Raw genomic sequence first — 25957 nt, 5'->3', positions numbered from 1 at the left:
CACATAAAATACACACACAAACAACATCCATGACACAGAGCCTCTGGAAAGCAGAGTTCTGTGTTAGGTCCCCATGCCCTGCTCCTTGATTTCCTCCAGAAATCCTCACAGGCTGCTGAGGGCAGAGCAGAGCAGTGGGCACAGCTGGAAATGAGGGGTGGCAGTGGCCAGATGGGGACAGAGTTCTGCCTCCCCATGACACACAGAATCACCAGGTTGGAAGAGACCTTCAAGATCATCGAGTCCAACCCGGCCTCAACACCTCAACTCAGCCCTGGCACCCAGTGCCACATCCAGGCTTTGTTAAACACACCCAGGGATGGTGACTCCACCACCTCCCTGGGCAGCCATTCCACAACTTTATCACTCTTTCTGTGAAAAATCTCTTCCTGATATCCAACCTGAATTTCCCTTGGCACAGCTCGAGGCTGTGTGCTCTGGCTGTGTCAGTGCTGCTGCAGACAGAGCCCAGCCCCAGCTGAGCACAGGCACCTTTCAGGAGCTGTGCAGAGCCATGGGGGCACCCCTGAGTCTCCTTTTCTCCAGGCTGGGCACCCCCAGCTCCCTCAGGGGTTCCTCACAGGGTTTGTGCTCCCAGCCCCTCTCCAGCCTCATTGCCTCCTCTGGATGCTGTCACCTCAATGTCCTTCCCAAGCTGAGGGGCCAGAGCTGGACACAGCACTCAGGGTGTGCCCTCAGCAGTGCCAGTGTCTGGCTGTGGGTCCATGTCAGAGCACCCTGCCTGTGGGATATGATCCCTCAGGCACCTCCCTTGCACTGCAGCCCCTGGAAGCAGCACAATCCTGTTCCTCTCAACCTTAACCTGTTCATTATTCCATGAACATTTCACAGCAGCTCTTGACATCTCCTTTATTCCATCACGTGCTGGCGCCTCAGTATTAAACAGTGAGCTGCACTCCAAATGGTCATTTGGGGCAGCTGAGGGCAGTTCGGAGCCTGGGGAATAACAAAAATAATCCAAATACACACACACACACAACATCCCTGAGCAAAGAGCCTCTGGAAAGCAAAATTCTGTGTTAGGTACCTGTGCCCTTGCTCCCAAGCCCTCGTTGCCTGTGCCTCTCCCTCTGCAGTGCTGTCCTTCCATCTCCTCTGCAAAAATTCCTTGCAGCATCCCTAAAGAGACCTGAATGAATTTCATTAACTGCTTGAGGACAGAGCCAGCAGATCCTGGATCCTTCAGGCTGCTCCCTAATTACTGAAGTAATTCCTGCAGCTGATGGGTGACAGTTGGAAGGACACCAGCTCCTCCTTCCAGGGCCTCAGGGAGCATCCTCAGCTTCTCCAAGCAGGCTGCTCAGTTTAGATTAGATTATTTATCTCTCTGCAAAAGCCCCTGAAACATCTCTTTTTTTTAACTTGACCTTTTTGTTCCACTCTTCCACTCCTAAATAATCCAAAAGTTGGATTTTAAACCCAGACCCTGCTGCACTTAGTCATACCTGCAAATCCTGGTGTTCTGCTTGGAAATAGAAAAGTTCCCAGTGGCTGCCCTTTCCATGAATATTTGTGTGATCAGAAATCACTTTATGGCTATTCCCAGAAAGCAGGAGCAGCTGTGAATTCATGGAAATTCTGTGAATGCACATTTGGGGACAATACTCTGCATAATTGAGTGGCAGATCTGAAAGCCCAAAGCCCTGTTCCATATTCTGTGGTGCAAATCCAGAGTAGCTCCAGCAGTGTTGGGTCTGAATCCTGATTTTGGAATTATTTGAGGCTGAATTGTGCATTTGGGAGAGAAATTGGTGTCTGCTCTGGGTGTCCTTGTGTCTAGACTCACTCTTGCCCAGTGCTGTCATCAGCACCATCCCTGCAGCCAGAAATTTCCTCTCTCTCAGCAGCTGCCAGCCAGGCTGGAGTTTGCAGGATGGAATTTGCAGTCATTCCAATCATCCTGCACATGGAACTCCATCACTAGGGTATACTTAGGGCTTAGCACTTTTTATCTTCTTTTATTTGTTGTGTTTTTATTTGTTTTTGGGTTTTTTGGTGGGTTTTTTTTTGAGTTTTGTTTGTTTGTTTGTTTGTTTTTGTTTTTTTGTGTTTTGGTTTTGGGTGTTTTCTAATTGTATTAACAAAAAGAAAAATTAAGTTGTTAAAAGAATAGTAACCAGGAGCCAGTTATTTTTAGTCGATTTAATACTACATGTTTTGGTTTTAAATTATAAATTCAAGACAAAATTAAAAGAAAATTAGGGACTGTTTATTATGAAATGAATTTATTTGTTTTATACATTTAACTCCTCGATACTATGAAAGATTAAGTCCTTTTAATTTTATTGCTTTTAGACTGTTCAGAGCAATTTTTTTAAAGTTAACTGTAAGAATAATTGATCCCCCAAAGCAGCTTTAAGTTTAGGAAAAATTTCAATTAGTTTTCTTTTGTAAACTCTGTTTTGAATTATTTACCCAGCAGTTATCAAAATTGGACACATTTAAATAACTTGTTCCTTTTTCAGTAGTTTTAATTTTTTTTTACTTGTTTGTATCCTATGTTGTGAAGTATTTACCTTTTGCAAGTCCATTTAAACTTTGACATTTTTTCCCTTGCTTTTGTAAAAAAAAAAAACCGGCAGTTTTCTTTCTCTTTCACCTACTAAACCCAAGGACAACTTCCTGTTTAGGAATTGGATCTTTACATCCTGATGTTTAATGCACTAAAAGTGGTCATTGTTTGGCTTTGCTGGGGCAGGCAGGGAATGTGTGCTGATGTGCCCAGAATTCCAGATTTTTGCTCCTCATTTCTCAGGGACATTCCCTGGTGGCTTTGCTCACCCTGGCTCCCCCAGAGCTGCCTTTCACAGAATTCCCAGAATCCCTGGGTTGGAAGAGACCTTCAAGACCATTGAGTCCAACCCAACCCCAACACCTCAACTCAACCCTGGCACCGAGTGCCACATCCAGGCTTTGTTAAACACACCCAGGGATGGGGACTCCACCACCTCCCTGGGCAGCCATTCCATGACTTTATCACCCTTTCTGTGAAAAATTTTTTCCTAATACCCAACCTGACTTTCCCTTGGCACAGCTCGAGGCTGTGTGCTCTGGCTGTGTCAGTGCTGCTGCAGACAGAGCCCAGCCCCAGCTGAGCACAGGCCCCTTTCAGGAGCTGTGCAGAGCAATGGGGGCAGCCCTGAGTCTCCTTTTCTCCAGGCTGGGCACCCCCAGCTCCCTCAGGGGTTCCTCACAGGGTTTGTGTTCCCAGCCCCTCTCCAGCCTCATTGCCTCCTCTGGATGCTGTCACCTCAATGTCCTCCCCAAGCTGAGGGGCCAGAGCTGGGCACAGCACTCAGGGTGTGCCCTCAGCAGTGCCAGTGTGTGGCTGTGGGTCAGTGTCAGAGCACCCTGCCTCTGGATGCCACCTTTCAGGAGCTGTGGAGTGGGATGAGGTTGTGAGAATCTACAAAATTAGAGTGTTTTGGGAAAGCTGCAAGATGTAGGCGTTAGATACAGCAGAAGTGTGAGTAGAGCTAAAGCAGCAGCCATGAGATTGGTCAGCAGAAAAAGTATTTAAAGTATAGAAAAGTAAGGGCAAATAGAACAATGGTCTGTGTATTAAAGTTTGTCAGAATAGCTCTCTAAGCTACAGAAAGTTTATCTAGCAAGATATTAGGATGGTTAAAGCTTAATAATGGAGCTCTGTGTGTTGTGTTTTAAGGCTTACAAGCAGGTATTGTATTTGAAATAAGCAAGCATTGTTTTAACCAAAAGTACGTGTGCTTATGGTGATTGTATAAAACTACTGTCAATGTGCTTTTGCTTTGTGTGATTGGTCAAGAAGCTTATAAAGTAAGTTGTAACATAAAGTTTTTTGGTTTGCTGCTTAGAATGTGAGCTGCTGGCATCTTCTCATTGTCGTAATCATGTAATGAGACTGATGCTGGAAAATAAAACAGCTCAAGGTTCTTTCAGCAGCAGCCCCGTCTCTGTAAATAGCCCTCTGCCGGCGTCAGAGGTGACCCTTCCTGTGAGTGACCCTCTCTGTGAGTGACCCTTCCTGTGAGTGACCCTTCCTGTGAGTGACCCTTCCTGTGAGTGACCCTCTGTGTGTCCCTCTGCTCTGTGCAGATCCTGACGGGCGAGGACTGGAACGCTGTGATGTACCACGGGATAGAGTCGCAGGGCGGCGTCCATTCCGGAATGTTCTCCTCCATCTACTTCATCGTGCTCACCCTGTTTGGTAACTGTATCCTTCCATCCTTGGTGCCACTGTCCTGCCCGCTGTCATGATCCTCTAGGACAGTCCCAGCATTCCTCTTTTCCTTGGAGTCTTGTTTGGGCTGGAGATGCAGGAGAAGGGGAGGGATGAACTGGGGGAAATACTGGGGCTCAAGAAAGAATTCCTGCAGAAATGGGCTGCTCCAGCTGGAGAAGGTGCCATCGATGACATTGGTGCCCATGGGTGGCATAGCAAGGCTCCATCCCTTTGGCTTGGCTGGAACTCTGTCCTGCAGGATGAGGAGCAGGGACAGGAAGAGCAGAGCAGGCAGTGGGAGCTGTGCCTGTCACACAAGTGTCCCCCAGGATTTATCCCATTCCTGCAGGAGCCGTGGCAGTGATGCTCAGACATCTCCTCCCAGCAGCCAGCCCCTTCCAGAAACACCAGACTGCAAAACTGGGTCAGAGAGAGCAGGGAGGGATGGAGAGCTCTAAATCCTCTGGGCTTGGCGTTTGGAAATGGGATTAAGCTGTAATCAGGCTTGACAGCACAACTGAGGGAGCGATGTTTCACCTCTGAGCTGCTGAGCCCCAATTCCTGAGGAGCGGGGCGTGAATTCCCTTCCTCACCTTTAATTCAGAGGGGACTTCTCCCTGCTGAGCAGGTCATGTTCAAGAGGAGGGGATCTCCTGCCCCTGCCATGGATTTGGGATTTGGAGAGTGAGAACCTCACCCACTGTAGGAGCCTCGGGGGGTAGGACGGTTGGGACAGAGATAAGCGATCTCTGCAGCCAGGTCTGGAACTTGGGGTTTATTGCAAAGGGCCTGGGTGCAGGGCCCTGCTGGGAGATGCCAGCCACAGCTCAGAGCAGGAATGAGAGAAGAGAGGGGGAGAGAGGATGAGAGGGTGAGAGAGCAAAAGGGTAAGAGAACGAGGTTCCCGTTACAATACGATAAACCTTCTTCTGTGTTGAATATTCTGATTCTCACTCACCAATCTAGTACAAGATACAAATCCCATATCATTTACATACAGCCTATAAGAATCACTACATTACCATACTGTGTTACATTTTAAACCCTAAAAACTCCTCTTTGGGCCCCTTCTGCCAAGCTGTAGGGTCTGCTCTGACCCTTGGGCCTGTCTGCAAGCAGAGGGTGTTGTTCCATCAAAAGGGGATCACCTTCAGCTGGCCACACCATTGTTTTCCAGTTGTTCAGTAACTGAGGGATCTCAAAGCTTGCTTTCATTACAATCTCACTTATAGTTTCCACATTGTCAAAATCTTTTGCCAGACAATCATATTTATAAGGCTTTCCTGTTTCATCCCCAACAACCCATCTTCTCCCTAAATCTCATCAGGTGCAGCTCTCTTGTTTCCCCTTCTGCTGCTGAAGGGATCCAGGGCTGTTTTTCCTGAGTTCCTCCAGACATCTCCAGTGCCTCTGGCATGCCCTTTGCCCACAACCCTGTGCTGGTGGCTCCTTGAGCTCCTTGGGACATCACTGGGGCATTCGGGAAGGAAGGAGGATGTGCCAGGTGAGATTCTTTGATCCTCCCTGAGTCCTGCAGGTTGGGATGAGTTTGCTGCAGGTGAGGCTCTGTGAGGACAGAGAGGGAATAATTTGCTTTTTCAATGGATCACAGCAAGGAAAAGTTTGTTTTTCTAAGTGGGAAGTGTCTCATGTTACGTTTCCATTTCCAGAGAGTCTGTGTGGAACCAGAAATGGTTTAATGAAAGTTTTATGATTAAAGTAACAACAGGATTTGGCCCATTTTCCAGGAAATTACACCATGCCTGGGTTCACTGTTATCCACTTAATTGATAAATTGAGGCATCTGTTGAGACAATAAAAAAGAAGGGAAAAAAAAAAAAAAACTCCAAGAAAAACTGCAGAGGGGCCTGAAGAGAAAAACACGAGCTGCCTGGAGGATGCTGCCCTTCCCTGGCCCTCAAGTGCCAGGCAGGAGATGATTCCTGGCTCCAGGCTCTGCCTCATCCAGGTTACACAGCCTGAGGAGAGAGAAGAGCCTGGAGTTTGGGAGAAATTTGGGAATCCCCCAGCTCTGCAGAGAGGGCTGAGGGACCTTTTTTGGGGCAGAAACACCCAAGTCTGCCAGACTGTGTCTGCTTGGGAATGGATCAGGCCAGGCTGATCTGATAAAAAGAAATTAATTCCATTTCCAGGGGTTGCCTGTGTTACATGAGCCACTTCCAGAGGGTGTGGGAGGCAGGGGGAGGGAGGCAGTTGTCCTGCTGAGACATTTATTCCCTGATAGAGGCTTGGAAGTGTTTCCAGACTGTTGGAATTCCTTCCCAAAATCCCATAAAACTTTACCCCCTGGCAGTGGGAGCCATTCCCTGTGTCCTGTCCCTCCATCCCTGTCCTTCTCCAGCTCTCCTGGAGCCTCCTGCAAACACCTGGATTAATTTCCTAAATCTCCTGCAGTCCTTTCAGTGGGTTTATGAACCATTCCCCTGCACATTCCTACCTGGAGGAGCAAACAGAGCTCTGCAGTGAGTGACTCTCCTGTCCCCAGGTGATGTGCAAGAGCCAAACACATTTTCTCCTTGGGAGAGTGGAGCTTTTGCTGTGTTTTGCTCTGCTTGCCCTCCTTCCCTGTGCTAGGGCAGCTGATTTATGGCTGCTCTGGGGCTGTTTTGCAGCCACAAGGCTGGAATAACAACAATAAACTCAGCAAAAGCTGAAATCGTGAAGTGGAAAAATGAAAGTAAAAGAGGAATAAATATTTCCAGGATGGTGTTCTGTCTCAGGGATGGCATGCAGAGCTCTGCTGAGAGGCCTGGGCTGGGCACTGCCCTGGCTTAGCTGGGCTCTGGGCTGGGCTTAGGAGCTGTTTTATCAGCAGAGCTCGTGATTGGGGCTGGGTGTGCTGCTCTGGGGCAGCTGAGCTCTGTGTGGGGCTCAGCAGGTCTGGGGTGCCCCATTGCCACCCTGACCCCAGTGAGATAAGCCAGGATGGTTTCCTCCCAGCAGCAACGACCTGAGATTCACTTCTCCATGTTCTCCATGACTTTATACAGCTCTGTGTGTATAAAAATGTAAATGTTGGCTTAAAATGACCCATTTCCTGCAGCTCCAGTGGTTGTGCTTTTAAACAAGAGGGGGAAATGAGGCTGAAATCTGCATGAGGGGAAAACGAGGCTGAAATCTGCGTGAGGGGAAAATGAGGCTGAAATCTGCATTTCTGGCCCGGAGGGGTGGAAAATCAGGGGCTGTGGTGCCTTTGGGGCAGCAGGAGGTCCCACCCTGCCCCTCTGATGGGGTGGCACCCCTAAGGTCCTATCCCCTCTGCAGAGAGGCGCTGGGGACACAAATGTGTGTCCAGCCCTGCAGGGCCAGCCCTGGGCAGGGTGGGTGAGCTGGGAATGGTGGCAGAGCTTCCTGAGATCAATCCATAAAACACTGAGGAGGAAAAAAGGGGCAGAAGGGAGGGAATGGTTGCTCCTGTGCTGTGTGAAGAGCTTTTCCTTAGCTGCTCCCACAGATACTCTCCTGAACGTGTTCTTGGCCATCGCTGTGGACAACCTGGCCAATGCCCAGGAGCTGACCAAGGTAGGTGGGACATTGCATTTTATTGTAAATTTCAAAGCAAGGGGGACACTCTGAGCTGTCCCCTGGAGCCCTGGGGTGCCTGAAGGAGCTGGGACAGAGGATAGATGGAGTTAAGGGGAATAAAGTGGAGATTTATTGAAGGGCACCCAGATGGCTCCAAGATGGGAGCAAAGGAGAGCTTGGTCATGAGATCTCACATTTTTGTAAGTTCTGCTCCATTTGCATCTTGCAGTTCATTGTCCCATTCCAGCTTTAGCCCAGGCAGTCCCACCCTGCTTGTTTTTCTCTCTCCAGCCCACGGTGTTTGTGCTCTTGGGCTGAGATTTGGGTCATTTGTCCTTGGTGCCCAGCTGGAGCAGGAATTGTTTTGTCTCCCTGCTCTGTGCACAGAGCTCACCATGCCCTGATATGGAGCTCAGACTCACCCACTAAAGCAGCAGATTGTGAAAAACAGAAAATCTAAAACCTGAGGCATCACCTGCTGCACCTCTGGTGACCACTTTGCACTGCAGAGAGGCACCTGGATGTTTATTCCCCTTCAGCTTTCTTTATTTCAGTTTGCAGTGAATATTTTGTATTTGCTTTATCCCAGAGTGGGCATTGCTCATCTCACATTTTCTGTTTCCAAGAGCAGAGGAGAACCAATTAAGAGTTTTTTTGGCTGATTGGAAGCTCAGGCAGGAGCAAATTCAGGCATTGTGGTGCTGCTTTTGCCTCTCTGGTGAGCAGCTTGCACTGCAGAGAGGTTCATTCCCCTGCAGCTTTCTTTATTTCAGGTTGCAGGGAATATTTTGTGTTTAGTTTGGTCTCACACTTTGTGTCCTTTACCTTGCTGGGGTTGGTGATGGATTAAAGAATTAAAATTTTCCAATCAGCTTCAGGCAAAACAATTTGCAGAGGCTGTTGTGAGCACTCAGGGGAGATGTTGGGATATTCCTGCCTCTCCCCAGGTGTAAGAGAAATCAGAGGCACAAAGCCAGGTCCTGGCAGGGGATGGCAGTGACACTGGGGTGAACACAGAATTCTGTTGGAGAATGTTTACACTGAGAACAGCTCAGCCCACAGTTGTGCAGGAGGACTGTGACTGTTGCCCTTGGTATTTGGGCTATTACACGACTTTGATTTCTTGGTGCACTCTGGTGGATTTATGAGGAGAATTAAAGGGATTTTTGCCCATCTTTACCTTTTCTCACCCATTGCTGTGCTGCTGCCATCAGTCACAGTGAGCTGCTGGGGGCACAGGCAGCAGTGTCCCCATTGGGTGGTTGTGCTTTAAAACTTTAATTGCTTTCCTCCTGACAGTGGCAGAGCTCTCTGCCCATGTGCTGAGGCAGCAGCAGGCACAGGTGGTTTTTATTTTTAGGGAAAGGTGCAACAGTTCATGCCCCTGGATCCCAAGGCCAGGCTGGATGGAGCTGGAGCAACCTGGGCTGGTGGGAGGTGTCCTGGATGGGCTTTGAGGTCCTTCCACCCCAAACCACCCCATGGAATTGTTCAAAAGCCACAGAGATGTGGTGCTCAGGGTTGGTGCTGAGCTCTGGGGTGGGTCTGGCACTGCTGCACTCAAGCTTTCCCAACATTTTTGGCTCTTTGGGTCCTCAGTGCAGCTCCACACTTCAGGGACACAAAGATTTCCTCACATTTCCCACCCTCCTCCAGTTTCTGCAGAGCAAACCAGCCAAAGGTTCCCATCAAAAACCACATCCCTGTTGTGGCTGAGCTGCTCTTTGCCATCTCCCCTTTTCCTGCAGGACTGGCTCCAGCTTTTCTGGAGCTTTCTCCCAACAAACCCTCCAAACAGCCTGGTGGCTTCCTGGGTGAATTTTTAAAAATATTTATAATAATATTTGTTTCCATTAAATAATAATATATATTATTATTTAATATCATATATAATAATAATAGACATTATTAAATAATGTTTATTATTATAAATAATTTTATTTTAAATACTGTTACAATAATTTTATTATAAATAGAATTTTATAAATAGCATTTTAATAAATAATTTTATTATAAGTATTTTTGTTATTATAAATAATTTTTACTATTATAAATAAAATTTTTACACATTTTTATTACTTTATTTTTTGTTCCAATTCTGTATTCTGCATCCCTCCTCTCTTAAAATGCTGCTCGTGGCTGTCTTTAATGTCTCTCTGTTACTCTGTTGTTTAGGAGTTTTTCCTTTTTTTTTTTTTTTTAAATGGGATTTTTTTTTTTCCCCCCTTTCAGCAGCTCAGCTGTTTCTGTGCTCACAGAAATCTCCAGCCTGGAGGCAAAGATCCTCCCAGATTTATGGGCATCCCATGCATGTGCAAAGAGGGGAGATGAGGCCCAGCACAATTCTTGGATAATGAAGCTCATCCTCCTTCTTTCTTAATCCTTTAAGTGCTTTCTTGTGAATATTTCAGCAGCTGACAGGGAGGGTTAGAAACCTGACTTTGGGGATGTTTATAAAGTCTAATTAAATATTGATGGATTCAACAGCATTGCCAAATCATAAACCTTCTCCAAAAACTCTCTTGGGGATTTTTTTTAAGTTTAATTTTATTTATGATCTTCCCCCCCAAATCACCGGGGCTTTCAAAAGAAGAGGAAAAAGCTAAAATTCAATTAGACACATACCTGGAGAATGAGGGATTTCCTGCTGAGTAAATATGATCATGCAAGCCCCAAAAATGGCCCAGAGATACAAGGGAGTTACTCAGGAGTCAGTTGGTCCCAGGAGACTCTCCTGACATTTATTCTGTGAAATTAATTGAGATCAGCGCTGAATTTAATGTGGGAGAACCAGGAGCAATTGAAATTGCCTCTGTTTAGGGAAGGCAGAAAACTTTCCTGCCTCAGGACTGGAACATCTCAACTTTCCCCACTTCTGGATGCTAATTTGGATTTTTTTATGTGGCATTTGGGCCATTTCTGGGCTCTGTGACCTGTAAGAGGAGCTCTCAGAACTGGGGCTATATTTAACTGCAGCTTGATCACCCTGTGGCTGTTACAGAACTCACCAGTGCTTTGGCATGACTCATTTTTTGGGGAAAAAAATAAAGAATCACCACCTTTGCTTTCAATCTATGAAAAATCTGCTCCCAGCTCCCTCTCCTGCTCTTCCTGTTCTGGTCTTGCACTGACTCAAACTCTGCCACCCAATTTTTTCTGATTCCTGAGAGCTCTCCTCAATCACTTTGGGTTCCCTCACCTTTACGTTTTGTTCAACATATTGACAGGATTTCCTTCCTGTTCATTTATTCAGAGCAGAATTTACAATTGCCCCCAAAATTTGCTTTTCAAATCTCTCTGCTGCTCATGCAGAATGTCTCTGGTGACATCCAGCAGCTCCTGCTTCATCCTCTCTAAATTGGAGTGTAAACCCACTACAACTGAGGCTTTATATTCATATCTTCAAGCAAAAAGTGTTTTCTCATCTCTGTGCACTGCCAGTGATCCCCAAAAAAGCAGCATAAAAACATGTATGATGTGGGAATTTTGTGAAAATTTGTATAAAATTCTTGAGGAATGCCCAGAAATTCTGGACTGAAAGGAGTGGCCAAACCCAGAGCTGAGCATCCATAAATCCCCCTCCTTCCTATGGAAAAGGCTTTAACTGGCTGAATGTATTCAAGAAAATTCAGTTTTAATGATGCACATCATGATGGGTAGCACCAAAAATGGGTTTTACCCTGTGAGAAATTGATTTAAATTAAAATTTAGAGCTCTAGAAAACAGAAAGGGACATGAACCAGGGATGTCCTTATGGACAAGAGCTTTATCTGTGAAATGGGAGTAACAGTTTGAGCTGGAATTTAAAATATCAGGTAAAAAAATTAATGAATTTTTGGAGTCATCTGCAATGCCTGCATGGAAAGAGCCACAGATATATTACAAAGCAAACATCTGCTGAGGGCTGAGCTCGTTGTGAGGGAGGAACAGCTGCATTTGCTGCTCCTTCAGGATGGAAATCCAGCAGAATTGCACCCAGGAGAATGGAGCAGAAACCACAAATTTAAAAGAGGTTTTAAAACCTGCACCTGGTGCTTTAGGGGCAGAGAAAGAAAAATCAGCAGCCTTTGGTTTTTAAGGCTGCTGGAGATCCCTCAAAGGAAGAAATAGTTTGAATTTACCTGGAGGATGAAAGGAAAACCTGAAAGATTTTTTTAATTGGGGTGTAATTCCTTTTAAAACTCGTGTCCTGAGGATAACAGTTCTGCTGCATTGGGATGGGCACAGTTAATTTTTTAAAAATGAAAAAAATAAACGAGGAGCTGCTGTGGGATTTGTGTGGGAAAGAGAATTTGTGTTGGAACCACTCTGGGATGTTTTGTTCTTGCTGAGCAGCGACCCCACAGTGTTGTCTTACACAGCACAACAGTTCTGTTATCATTACAGTGCAAGGATTCCATATCACCAGAGTTTCACACCTCCTCAATGTTTCTCCCAGGCATCTCCTCTAAGCACTGACTGTCCCTGGTGCTTGCAGCAGTTATCTAACTCTAGTTCCCACCAATCCACTCTTTTATGCCACTTGTTCTTATTGGCTACAGGTGTGGCCTGTTATCATCCAGCCTGCTCCTCATCTTTAGTAATAGGGTCCAGCTGCAACTTCTTGGGGGATAAGATTACATTCTATATCACCTTCATTTACCCATACTGTATCCCCCTACAATTCCCCCTTTCTCTTTTAACCACAGAGTTGCAGCTTTTCCAGCACATATTCAAATAAATTAAATTATGACATATTTGTACATTTAATTTAGAACTAAGAGTTATACAAGTGTTCAAACAGCATATTACAGCACAGATATATATATTTCTAAATGTTAGTTCAGTTTTATAGGTTACAAAGTGCTTATCTTTATATTTAACAAACACTAATAGCTGTAACTGATATATTCTGCCAATAGTTTAGTAGTCAAATCACATTTCCCCGAATCCATGGGGTTATATGTCAAATCCGGTGGTCAAATCTAGCTTCCCTGAATCCATAGGGCAATATAGTTTAGTTCCAAATCCACAGGGCAATATAGCATAGTATTTAAGCCATTTTTTTCCAAATCACACGGTTGTTTCCTGAATCACATCCCAAATCACGTCTGGGTCACCATTTGTTGTCTTAAACAGCGCAACAGTTCTATTATCATTATGGTGCAAGGATTCCATATCACCAGAGTTTCATACCTCCTCAATGTTTCTCACAGTCATCTCCTCTAAGCACTAACTGTTCCAGGTCCTTGCAGTAGCCATCCCACTCCTCTGACTTCATTGCCCACCAATCCACTCTTTTATACCACTTGTTCTTATTGGCTACAGGTGTTACATGTTATCATTCAGCCTGCTCTTCATCTTTAGTAATAGGGTCCAACTGCAATTTCTTGGGGGATAAGATTACATTCTATATCACCTTCATTTACCCGTACTCTATCCCCCCTACACCACAGAGTCCAGAGGGGAAACTGGGGGACACACGGACCTGGGGACACACAGCTGGGACAAACACATCTGTCTGTCCCAGTCTGCTCCATGGAGGGAGCTCTGCTGTGCTGGGAATGGCAAAACCTGGGGTGGGAAATGTGGAATTCATTCCTTTCTGTTTTTACACCACAAACACTGAATTTATCCCAATGCATGGGTGCTTTGCTGCTTTCCCACCCCAGCAGGGTGAAAGGACAGCTGGGACTGATCTGGGGGCCCAGGATTAAACCAAACTCCCTTGGTTTGCAATGAGCTCCCAAAGCTTTGATAAATTGGAATTTGGCATAAAATAAAAATAAAATACTGGAAATTATGGAGAAAAATCCATAAAATGCTGGAATTTGGCAGCTGAGAAATATTGACTTTGTATAATTGCTCAGCAGGTCTTTTATTCAGGCCTGGTTATAGACTTGCAAATATTTGCAAAGGGAAAAAAAAAAGGAAAAAAAAAAAAAGAAGAAATTTATATGGTAACGATTTTTTAAATCAATTTTCCACATTTTTTTTTCCTTCTGAAGGAGAAAAATAAAACAGTTTCCAAATGAGTTCAGTGGAAGCAAATAGCACCAAAGGCAGAGCAAGGAGCTGTTTATGCAGATGGAATTCAGGGTGGATAAATCTCTATAATTTCCTATTCCAAAGCTGGAGATCTGTCTGCTCCCATTATTTTAATCCTGACTCCTTGCAGCAGCAGCCTGGAGAGCAGAGGCAGACCTGTGCATTCCATGAAGTTTGACACAAGAGCCTGGGACTGCTCTCAGTGTGGTTTTCCCTGGATTTGTGAGATGCTGATCTTGCTACCAGAGCTCTGTGCTGATCCTTCCATGCTTTGACTTTATTTTGAAGAAAATTTTTTAAAAAATTCCAGCAAAGTTGCCCTTGGTACCCATTGAAGGGGGACCAGGTTTTTTCCTTGGGTTTTGCTCTTGCCTCAGTGTTTTAAGATCCTTAAATTTTGAATTTCTGAAATTAACTTTTGTAATAATTTTTTTAAATTAAATCCTTAATTTTGAGTTTTAGTGGTGCTTTTCATGTTGGGTAGGAAGAGAGAAATCCCAGTTACAATCTTCAGAGTTTAAAAATCCTCCTGATCCAGGGATATGCAGGAAGAAGGAGCAGAACCCTGCTTTGCTCCACAAATGACATTTAGTATGGTTCTTTTTTTGTTTTCTGAGTCCTCGGGGAACTGAGGTGGGTGTGAATAACTGATGGGAGCAGAACCATCCCAAATCCATCGCTTTTTATTATTGTTTCAGAAAAGTCCCTTGGCAGGAGGCCAGGGAGGATTTAGGAGCCCATGCAGGTGTTCCAGCCGGACATTGGCTTTAGAGGGTTGTTCCACACACAGCTCTGGGATAAATGGGGAATTCCACCTGGAATTGTCCCATCCCTGCTCCCTCAGAGTCTCCTTCCCCACTGCTGTGTGCTGAGAGGAGACCCAGCAGAGTCAAGAACATTTGTGAGGGTAAAAAACCCTCTTGACAAAACATTGGCATTCTCACCTCACCCTGCACCAAACCTGGGGCTCCTTGTGAGAAAATCTGCCCTAAATTAGAATTCCTGTGTCCTTGCAGCCCTAAATTGCAAATACTGTCTCTAAATTGCAAATATTGTCTCTAAATTGAAATTCTGTATCCCTGCAGCCCTAAATTGAAATTCCTGTGTCCTTGCAGCCCTAAACTAAAATTCCTGTGTCTTTGCAGCCCTAAATTGAAATCACTGTGTCCTTACAGCCCTGAACTAAAATTCCTGTGTCCTTGCAGCCCTCAGTTGAAATTCTTGTGTCCTTGAAGCCCTAAATTGAAATTTCTGTGTCCTTGCAGCCCTAAATTGAAATTCCTGTGTCCTTGCAACCCACCAGTGGCAGCACCACGCCCCAGGGGAGCTCTGCTTGTTGTTATTCCATGATTTATTCCCTGTTTTCTCTTGTTTTTGTGCCCCAGGATGAGGAGGAGATGGAGGAAGCCACCAATCAGAAGCTGGCCCTGCAGAAGGCCAAGGAGGTGGCTGAAGTGAGCCCCATGTCAGCAGCCAACATCTCCATAGCTGCGTAAGCACCTTTGATTCCTTGGGAGGGCATTTCCCTTTTGCAGTGTCACTGTCTGTCTGTCTGTCTGTCCAGCTGGAGCATGCCGTGGTCTGGGAGTCCTGCTGCACCACCTCTGGCCAAATACTTCAGTGCTGAGCACTTAATTAGGAGTTTATTGAAGGATTTCTTTCAGTTTGGTGCTCTTTGTAAGGCCTCAGCTTTGAATAATTGTGGTTTAGGAGGATTTTTTTTTTTAAGGTAGATTTCACCAGGTGAAGTGTTAACATCCCACTTTGGATTTTAATGAGGAGATGAGTTTAATGATTTTTAATGAGTTGTTTCTGTGTGTGCACAGAAATCAATATTTTTTAATAATCTTGAGAATTGAAGTGCAAAGGCATCCTTTAAATGGCTGAAAAATGTGCTTGAATTCCCTTTTCTTGCTGTTTGAAAGAGCTGGGTGGAGTAAAATGCTCTGTTTTGGAGGCAGGAACATCCATTTGGGATTCCCAGATGCCTGGATGAGAACAAGCACAGGCCCTGTGATACCAAAACCCTTGGAGAGCTTTGCCTTGGGCCCAACTTTTCCTGGATCCTGGAGGTGCAGAAATGAGGTGTAGGTGCAAATATTTGGGGTCCAGGTTCCTGTGTTTGAGACATCCCTGGAAATATCCAAGTGTTGGATGGACTTGGGGCTGCCTGAGGTGGTGGAGGGTGTCCCTGCAGAGGTTGGGACGGGATTCAAGGTCCTTCCAACCCAAACCATTCCATGACTCTGTTCTGGGATTCCTCACAAGAATTTGCTGAAAAGGTTCCTTGAATATTCTGGAATTTCAGCATCAACACCAAAAAGTTTGCTCCTGCATTTTACTGGGAGCTGCTGATGTTTTCCAGACCCCTTTTACAGGGGGAGACCTCCAAGGGCTGGAGAAGCTCAAGCATTAAAAAAAAAGAAATTTCCTGCTCAATTTACTGGAAAAAACCTGAACTGCAGCCGGATCCCTTCGGTGGAAATCTCTTTTTACTGGGACTTTAATCCACTTTAGCAAAGACAAAAGGCCAAGTGGAGCCAGTTTATTACATGTGAAGGAAAAGAATATTATTAATTTGCCTATTTTATTCTTCTTACCATTTTATTTTGTCATTACTGCTGTAATCAGTTCCTATTTATGCTCTGGCTGTTTGATAGTTTTAAATACCATTTTTTCCTTACAATTATTTTCTGGCCAGCCTTGAAAAGAAGTCAGATGAGGATAATTACTCCTGCTCTTTGATGAATTTCTTGGTTCTGGTATTTGAAAATGCAAGATGATGATGGTGCTTATTTGCTTCTGTGTTTTGCATGGGAAGATTTCTTAGAAATTAGGAGAAAAAAAAAAAAACAACTCACTTCCATGGACCTAAGGTTGAAATTATTAAAAATCAGTTTTTCCATGATTTTTCACCAGGTTTTCAAAACCACAAGGAAATTTTAGTGACAACAATTCAAAGTGAGGAAAAAATTGTGGATTTTTGCTTATTTTGCCTCAAATTGAGTCTGCTCTGTCCCAGCTGTGTGAAAATTCGCAGGAGCACAGTGTAAGGGATGGTTTGCACATCTCCTGACCTTGTGACACCCTGTGACATCTCCTTACCCTGCTCCATGGCCACTCTCAGAGCTTTGCTTTGGGGAAAAAAGGCGACATTTAGGTCCAGGGATTGATGCCCACAGGGATGAGGCCTTGGAGGAGCAGGCAAGGGAGGAGTCAGATTTTGGGAGATGGGAAGAGGATGTTGGGTGGATTGGTGGCTTGTGACCCATGAGATTTAATGAATCCATCTCAAAGCAATTTTATACATAAATCCCAGGATATTCTGAGTTGGGAGAGACCCACAAGGGTCAAATCCAGCTCTCAAGTGAAGAACCCATAGAGAGGTGGAATGTCCATCCTCAGGGAGCTCCAGAGGGGCTTGGCAGCCCCTAAACCTTGAACAGGGGTGCTTTGCAGCTCCTAAATCTTGAGCAGGGGGTGCTCTGCAGCCCCTAAATATTGTATAAGGGGTGGTTTGCAGCCCTAAATTTTGCAGGGGATACTTTGCAGCCCATAAATCTTGCAGGGGGTGGTTTGCAGCTCCTAAATCTTGAGCAGGGGGTGGTTGGCAGCCCCTAAATATTGTACAGGGGGTGCTTTGCAGCCCCTAATATTGGACAGGGGGTGGTTTGCAGCCCCTAAATCTTGGATAGGGGGGTGGGTTGCAGCTCCTAAATATTGGACAGGGGGTGTTTTGCAGCCCCTAAATCTTTGATATTTATATATATAGGGGGGTAGTTTGTAGCCACCATCCCTTGGATCTTCCTCTCCAGCACAGTAGGGCTGATTTAGGGACCTTTTGGCACCCAAATCCACCCAAACAATTCATTTCTGCTGCTCTTATTCCCCACGGTGCTCTGAGGGTGGAGCAGATGTTGTGACCATGGCAAGTCCTGGCAGATCAGATCCAGAGCTGGACATGCCAAAAGTGCTGGGTGTTCTTAAAAATGGGATTTTTGATGAATGGAAATATCACCAGAACCCAAAACTTGGGTACAACGAATCCAATCCCTGTAGGATTCAGTGAGCAAGGCCTGGGAAAACAGGTATTGAGCTCCTGAAAAGGCGGCTCTACCCAATCAATTTTTATTTGTACTTTCCCCGAAGGAATTTTTTTTTTAGTTTTCTAGTTTAATATTATTTTCCCAACCTGTGGAAGTGGATTTCTGTAACAGCAGGCATCGATGGCATGGATGGATGTTCTGAAAACATTGATATTTTCCCTGCCTGCATCAGTCCAAACAGGTGCTGGCAGAGAACAGCATGACTTGGATTTTCTTGATCACAATGTTCACGTTCCCAGTGTCCCCACGGAGGTGACAAAGCTGTCCCTGGGCTGAGCTTGCTCAGGACTCACATTGGCTGTGCTGCCTCAGGTGCTGTTTCCTCCCTGCCCTTGCCAGTCCTGCTCCCAGCATTGACTGTGGCTCCCCTAAAGCTCCTTGCAGCCCTTCCCACGGGGTTGGATCCCCCACCTCTGGCATTTTTCCCCTGCCAATACAGGGTCAGTTGTGCCTGGAGAGGAATTTTTTGCACTCTGTGTTTGGGTGTTTGGGTTTTTTTTAATTCCATGAGGTAATGGATTACAGTTGCAGCCAGATCCAAGGGAATAATTTAATCACCTGCCCCAGCCTCCCCTCCTAAGCAAGCTCCACCAAATTTGCACATCCAGTGCCTTGGAATTGTCCCCTTGTCCCCCTTCCTCTGCTCTGAGCTCCATTTATTGCGCTGGTTACTGAACATCATTTCCTAAGCATCAGGAACTGGTTGTTATCCAGTGTTACCCAGGCTCTGAAGAGGCACCTTCACCTTCCCACCTGGAGCTGGGAATTGCTTTGTGATTGATGGACACCAGGGATCTCCTTTAATAACAGGCTGATCATTGCAGTGCTGGGGAGGGATCGTTCATCATCTGCCTCACAACATCCTGCATTGCTTTGGAGCTCCAGAAATGTCCTCTCTTGTATTCAGGGCACCCTGACAAAGGCAAGGAAAGATCAATCTGACTCCATGTTCTTAGAAGGCTCATTTATTATTTTATCCCTATAATATCATGGTGGCTCAGAGGGTTGAGATGATCTGTGGTATTTTCAGGGTCCCCTATTGTTGGGAGGAAATGATGAATCTGACTCCATGTTCTTAGAAGGCTAATTTATTATTTTATGATACTTTATTGTATTAAATTATATTATTATAATATTATATTATTTATTATATTAAAGAATACTATACTAAAGAATAGAGGAAGGATGCTTACAGAAGATTATAAGATAATAATGAAAAACTCGTGACTGTTTCCAGAGTCCTGACACAGCTTGGCTGTGATTGGTCATTAAGTAAAACAATTCACATTAAACCAATCAAACAATGACCAGTTGGTAAACAATCTCCAAACACATTCCAAAGCAGCAAAACACAGGAGAAACAAATCAGATAATTATTGGTTTCTTTTTTCTCTGAGGCTTCTCAGCTTCCCAGGAGCAAAATCCTGGGCAAAGAGATTTTTCCAGAAAATATGACAGTGACAGTCCTCCTCCACCAAGGGGATTCACCTGAGCAGATTTGTCTGGCCACAGTTGGTTTATCACCTGGTGAACTCTAGCCTGAAGGATTTATTTTGTGGTTTCTCTGGATGAAAAGTGAGGCTGGTCTGGAGTTCCTGCCTCATCCAGCCCCCAGCATTTCTCTGCTCCACCAAAGGGACCTGAGCAGATTTGTCTGGCCAGTTCCTTTTTCATTTAGTGAACCCTTTTCTGAAGGATTTATTTAGGATGAAAAAGTGAGGCTGGTGTGGAGCTGCTGGTTCATGCAGCCCCCAGCATTTCTCTGCTCCACCAGAGGGACCTGAGCAGATTTTTCTGACCACAGTTGGTTTTTTACCTGGTGAACTCTAACCTGCAGGATTTATTTTTGTGGTTTCTCTGGATGAAAAGTGAGGCTGGTGTGGAGCTCGTGCCTCATGCAGCCCCCATCATTTCTCTGCTCCACCAGAGAGCAGATTTGACTGACCACAGTTGGTTTTTCACCTGGTGAACTCTACCCTGAAGGATTTATTTAGGATGAAAAACAAGGGTGATGTGTTGGTTCTGTCACTGTTTGCAACGTTTGGCTGAACACAGGAGGTGTGTTTGATTCGAGCCCATTGTTTCACTCTTCTTTTTTTGTGATTATTTTTTGTTTGTTTGTTTTCCGTTTAGCATTTTCCTTGCTTTGTTGTTTCTGGAGGTGAGTTCTGGGTTTGTTCAGCCCCTCTGTGTCGTTTGCCCTGCTCAGCCTCTGCACCTGAGGGACTTCACAGAGCCAGGGGTCCTTAGGGCAAACCATTGGTGCAGCTTCCTTGGCAGCCAGACCAGGGACAAGGGGACAATTCCAAGGCACTGGATGTCCAAAGCACTTTTTGGTGGCACTGCCAGTGGAAGGAGGAGCCCTCAGGCTCATCCCTGTGGGTCACACAAAGGCCCCAAAGCAAAGTTGAGGTTTTTTCCTGCTTCTGCCTGGTCTGATGCCTGAACTCCCCATGTTTGGGTTCCTGTCTGCCTTCCCTGTCCCAACCAGAGCAGCACCAATGGCCCGTACAAAAGGGGCTGCCACGAGCTCACCCTGCCCCAGGCAGGGCACACCTGGGGCTCAGCAGGACCCACAGCATTCCCCAGTGCCCTCTCCTCACCTTTGCTTGGGGAAAGCCTTTTTCATCACCTCTAAATTTGTAGGAGCCTGCCAGGTAATCAGCGACACTTGGAGGAACTTTTTGCACTCCGTGAATTATGAGGTTTGGGGTTTTATTAATTCCATGAGGTAATGGATTAGAGTTATAGCCAGATCCACGGGAATAATTTAATCACAGGTGTGAGGTGTGAGTTTTGGGTGGGAGGAGAACCTGGGTGGTGCATGAAACCTGGTGGGCAGTGGCAGAGAGAGCTCCTGGACGTGGGCACCAGACCTAAGCACAGTTTGTCACACTGCTCACTGCTGTTCCAGTTATCTGTGCTTCCCAGGACAACTTCCCAGCCTCCAAGGACCTCCTCCTGCTGTCTCCAGGACTGGTTTCTGCTGGTCCCACTGGGATTGTTCACAGAACTGGTGCTGTAATTGCAGTCCCACAGGGGGACAGTGCCTGTCAGTGACAGCAAGGCAGAAAAGCCACCAGAGGTGGCACCTCAGTCCCTTCACCCTGACCCCTGTGGCCCTTTTGTACAGGTCTGGGGATGCAGGGGTGGGGAACTGCTCTGTTTCTCCAGGTTTTCCATCTCAGAGGTTCCATGTTTTCCTTCTGTCTCGGGAGTACCGTGGTGATTTCCACATCTCTGTTGGGCTCTGGGCACCCAACAGCACCCAGCAAGAAGCTGCCTGAACACCCAGCCCGTGCCCTGTGCTCTGCTGGGGGGTGTAGAGTAGAAGAGGTGTTCATTTCCTCTTGCTGGTTGTGGTTTCTTCCCTCTGCTCCTCCCCTGGAGTGTGTCAGTGTGTGAGGTTCTGATTCCTCCCGTGGGTTTTCCTCTCTGTCCTCACCGTCGGTGTCACCCACAGCCACTCTCTGGGCTCTGTCCCTCCTTCCTGGTAAGTAGCATCTGGTGAAAATCAACTCCTGCTGTCATTTTGCCCTGGAAAAGGAGGCTCTGTGGTTTCACACATGGTGGTTCCAGGCAAATTAATGGTTTGAAAAAGGCAGATCCAGCCATGGGAGCAGAGTAGTGAGCCTGGAGCGCTGCAGGGCTTGTGTCACATTCCCTGCACAGGTGACAAGGACAGACAAAGACAGCCTTCACCCTGCCCAGCACCAAACAAGGCAGGAAGACATACAGAGGCTCATCCCAGCCTCCCACTGAGGGATGTTCATCTGCTTTCCACAATTTCCAACAATCAAACCCAAAATCTCCACACGTTCTGCACGATGCTGACTCCCAGGTGAATCAGGGCAGCGTTCTCCTCCATCCCAAGTTTTCCCAAAGGAATTCCTTGGTTATGCCCTGCACTCAGGGGCTTGTTCTCTGCAGGATTTTGTTGCCAAAGAGTAAAAAGGTCTCCGGCTTGAACAACCTGGAAGTTATAATTTCCTTGGCCAGCATGCAGGACATGCCACCCCCACTCTGCCTCTGCTCCTGTTTCATTTGATTTGGCACCAGACAAATGCAGAAATCCTGGGGTTTAGGTAAAATACTTCACCTGGCTGCTCAGCAGATTGTTTGCTTCAAGCAAAACTTTTATGATGCCTTCCATAATTTTTCTTATATTCACTCCAGGTTTCTGAACCTCTGGATTTTGTGTTATATGCCGTAACTGAGCCAATATTTCTGTTCAGAACAATCCATTAATTTTAATAAACGTATATTTAAACCTCTACTTCTATGATACCCAGAGAATATTAGATTTTAACTGGGCCTTCTGGCTGGCTAGAATTAATTGTTAACAGATTTAAATGCTTGTGAAAGCAGGAGGAAAAATGCTGCAACTGAAAAGGCAAATCAGGAGGTGAAGGGATTTTATTTTCAGTCTTGGGGAGGGTTTTTGGACCGCTGTAGATTGATAAAAATTATCATTAGAGATGGGAAAAAGTTAATGCCTCAAGCCAGGATCAGTCAGGATATTTTCTGTGAATTCCCTGCCTTTTCTATGTGATTCAGTGATTTCCATATTTAGACTCCCCCACATAAATGGTGTGGAGGAGATGGAGGAAAATCTACAAAATTCCTTGAGCTGCAGGAAGCTCCTTTCACCCCTGGGCCCTGCCCCACTGGAGCTGCAGCAGAGCTGAGGTTTTTTAGGCCCAGTGACCCAATTTTGGGCAGTCTGAGCCAGGCCCATCCCAGTCCCTGTAGAGGAGAGAGGTTGGTGCCTCCTGAGGCAGGACTGAGGAGAAGTTGTGTGGCACCAGCTGCTGGAGCTCAGGTGGATTTTGGAGCCTGGGGTCCTCTCTCCAGCCCTTGCTCTGTGCTAAAGCTTCCTCCTGGTGCCAGGAGCAGGAATTGGCAAATGGAATCCTCTTGGAAAGGAGGATTTGCAGCACAATAACCCCCATGGGTGGCAGAGGAGGCTCCTGCAGGATGTTGGTGGTGTGAGTACCAGGGAGCCATGGAGCTCCATGCTCATCGCGTGCCTCTTGGTCACCTCTTCCTTTTGGCTCCCTTTTGGACTCTTTGGTTGTGTCCTCATTCTCCAGAGGGTGGTGTGTCCATGGTTTCCACAACCCTGGAGCTTGCCTGGTCTCCTCCCCGTCTGCACCTGACAGGACGCGGCCTGTACGAGTCTCCTCCTGAAGTCTTTTATGGTTTCTCTGCCCGTTTGGTTTGGTTTGATTTTCCTTTTGGTTTGTTTTTTTTTTTTGGTTTTTTGGCTTTTTCTTTTCTCACTTTTTGTTTTCTTTGTTTGTTTTGTTTTTTTGCATGTGCAGTTTTGTAAAGCAAACACGAGGTACTGTATCTCGCAGCTCGTCAGTCTCCAGCGTAAATTCACCGTGAGTTGCTCTCTGTTACGATATTCACTACGTGGATTTCTCATTTAGAGCTCTGTCAACCTCCCCCTTCTCCTGGTGCCTTCACTCTCCCTGTGTTCTTTTTCCCCAAAAAATCATTCTCATCATTGTGGAAAGCCTCCAGACCAACATCTAGGGAAAGGACTGGAAGGTGTCATTGTCATTTGATGCTTGTGATTTGTGAGCAACTCTTGTGTTCCATACATTGACTGTGACTTTTCCCCCTCTTCCTTCCTCCATTTTTCTCCCTTAATTCCTTTCCATCATTTCTCCTGAACTCTTCTCCTCTCTTCTCCTGTCTCCCCTCGTTTGATGGTTTGTCTTGTTCTCACTTGTATTTCTTTCTGTTCTCTGTGTTTATTCTGTGCTGGGCTGTTGGCTTTGATGTTCCACCAGTGTTTGCACTCTGGGTTCCGTGGGAGAACCAGGAGAGCTCTCTTGGAGGGAAAACTGGAGGAGGACTTCAAAAGAATTCTGGAAACGGGGTCCAAGTGAGACTAAATTGGAAAACTCTTGAAAAGCTGGTTATGTCTTTGCTCTCTGACCTTCTCGAGCTGGAGCTTAAAGTGACAGATTTTGTCCTAATGAGGCTCTTGGCAACTCCTCTGGAGCTGGAGTTGAGCAAACACAGTGGAAAACTCTCTCTCACTCCATGTGCTTCCTCCCAATCCAATCCTGCTGGCTGTGCTGTGGGTCAGGGTGTGCTTTGACACCAACAGGTTGGTACAAACATCATTACTGCTGCTGACTAACCCCAAAAACTCCTCATCAGCTCCTGTCCCACCCCCACGAGTGTCCTTTGGGTTATCCTTTAACTGTGTGACCTTGTCTTTCTTCTTTAATGCTTTTGGAGACTCAAGTAAGTGCAATTCCAGCCTGTGGGTTCGTCCTGGCCCCACAGCAGGCACCAAGGTACTGTGAAGCCAAGGAGCTTTTCCAGCAGCTTTTCCAGCAGCTTTTCCTCCCTGATATTCCCCTGGGTGTTTGGGGGCTCTTTGTGCACTGGTGGATCTTGGACAAGCTGGGATTTAAAATATGTTGATGCTTTATGTGAGTTTAACTTCTGTGACCAAGACTGAGCTGTTGTGACTGCCCAAAGTAGATGTGACCTGTCTGTGCCCAGGTCTGATGGCTCACAGGGAAAATTGGGGGAATAAATTAGATTTAGTCATCTTTTGGATCATTTCTTCCAATGTATTTCCTGGGAGCTTTGACAGGCAGAAAGGTGCAGAGATGGATGAGCTGAATGTGCTTTTTTTCCTCAGTGAGTATTAAGGAGCATTTCCCCAAAAACTTCCAGAGAGATAAAACATTGGGCTTTGTGCACACCAGCCCCAAAGTGAAATATCCCATTGTGTTTTCCAAGTGGAAAATGGAAATGTGGAGTTTATGAACCCTGAGTTCATGAACAGAAAATAGGATTTGAGCGGAAAGGTTTTGTTGTATTTTAACAACAAATTCCCTTTTATCTGAAACACAGAATTTCACAGCCAGTGTGTAATGTGTGGTTATTTTTAACACTGAATTATTATCTTTCCATAGGCTGCTTTCATTCATTATTTACTGCAGCAAAATGTTAAGGATTTCCATGAAGTGCAGCCGTGATTTCAAAGGTTATGGGAACAAAATCTTGAATCATTAAGGAGCACCCTAAGATTAGAATCTGACTAAAAATACACTTCCCTTTCTTAAACAAACCACACAGTGCTTGCAGGTTTTATTTATACCAATATTAGTCATTGATTCATTAATTTGAATCTTATTTGATTCTCCAGGAATTGCAGGGTTTTCTTTCCAGCCACAGGCAGGAGTTGTTTGGTGGTGTTTTAACCCAAGGAACACCAGTGGAGCTGGTACCAGCAGTGATATCTACAACATTTCCAGCCTGGAGGGTCTGGGGAGGGAGCAGAGCCTTCAAAGAGTTCCAAATATTCCTGAAAATAGGGAGGGGGAGTAAAGCAGTGAATTACCAGCAGTGTTTGTGGGATGTTGGCAAGTCAGGAGTGATTTAGAGAGCAGATTCCTTAATGGCTTCAGGAGCGTTTTAAGCAGCCAGCAGTGAGCAGGGTTCAGATGAGTAGTTGGCTTTTTTGTGTGGAATTTTATGGGGTTTTGTGGATGATTTTTTTTTTTTTTTGTGAACTGAATATTTGTTATCACAAATCCTCTTTTTGATCAGTTCAGACAAGCCCTGCCCTGCTCGTGCTGTAGCTGGGCTGTGCCTGCCCTGATTTGTGCAGAATTCACTGCCCCAAATGAAAGGGGAAGCAGAGGAATTAATTTTTGCCCTGTTGATGTTCTGCCACCTCCTCCAAACCCCTCCTGTTGCTGCATCTCCTCCTGAGCAGGGGGCTGGGCTAAGCCCTGCTTTGCTTTAGGGGGTGCCATAAATCAGCTCCCAGGCTGTTCCCGTGCCCAGGGAGCACCAGGAGAGGAGAGGCTGCCACAAATCCCCTGCTCAGTGGCTGTGGGGACCCAGAGAGAGCCAGGACTGGATAAATCCAGCTGAACAAGCAGCTGCCACTCCTGCTGCTGCTCTGGCTCTGCAGTTCCCAGCGCTGTCCCCACGGGGCCCATGTACTCAGGTGCTTTGCCCCCATTCCCACAGCATCCCTGGCTCTGGCTCCTGGGTGGTGTTTTTGGGATGACAG

General features: G+C 46.0%; 1 protein-coding gene across 6 annotated transcripts in view; it reads left to right on the top strand.

Moving 5' to 3' along the window:
* Positions 1 to 25957, top strand: part of CACNA1B (calcium voltage-gated channel subunit alpha1 B) — a 313833-nt gene that overhangs the window by 200702 nt on the left and 87174 nt on the right. For all 6 annotated transcript variants that reach the window (XM_054284411.1, XM_054284410.1, XM_054284409.1 and 3 more), the window contains 3 exons: positions 4096 to 4213; positions 7698 to 7765; positions 15181 to 15287. In XM_054284411.1, the coding sequence (XP_054140386.1) occupies positions 4096 to 4213; positions 7698 to 7765; positions 15181 to 15287 (293 nt within the window). The remainder of the gene's footprint in view (positions 1 to 4095; positions 4214 to 7697; positions 7766 to 15180; positions 15288 to 25957) is intronic.

The sequence above is a fragment of the Melozone crissalis genome, unplaced genomic scaffold (assembly GCF_028551555.1).
Source record: "Melozone crissalis strain CALT ecotype California unplaced genomic scaffold, PUWL_Pcris_2 ptg000041l_1, whole genome shotgun sequence".
NCBI lineage: Eukaryota > Metazoa > Chordata > Aves > Passeriformes > Passerellidae > Melozone > Melozone crissalis.
The sequence above is the reverse complement of the archived record's forward strand: the minus strand, read 5'-3'. Positions and strand labels throughout refer to the sequence as shown.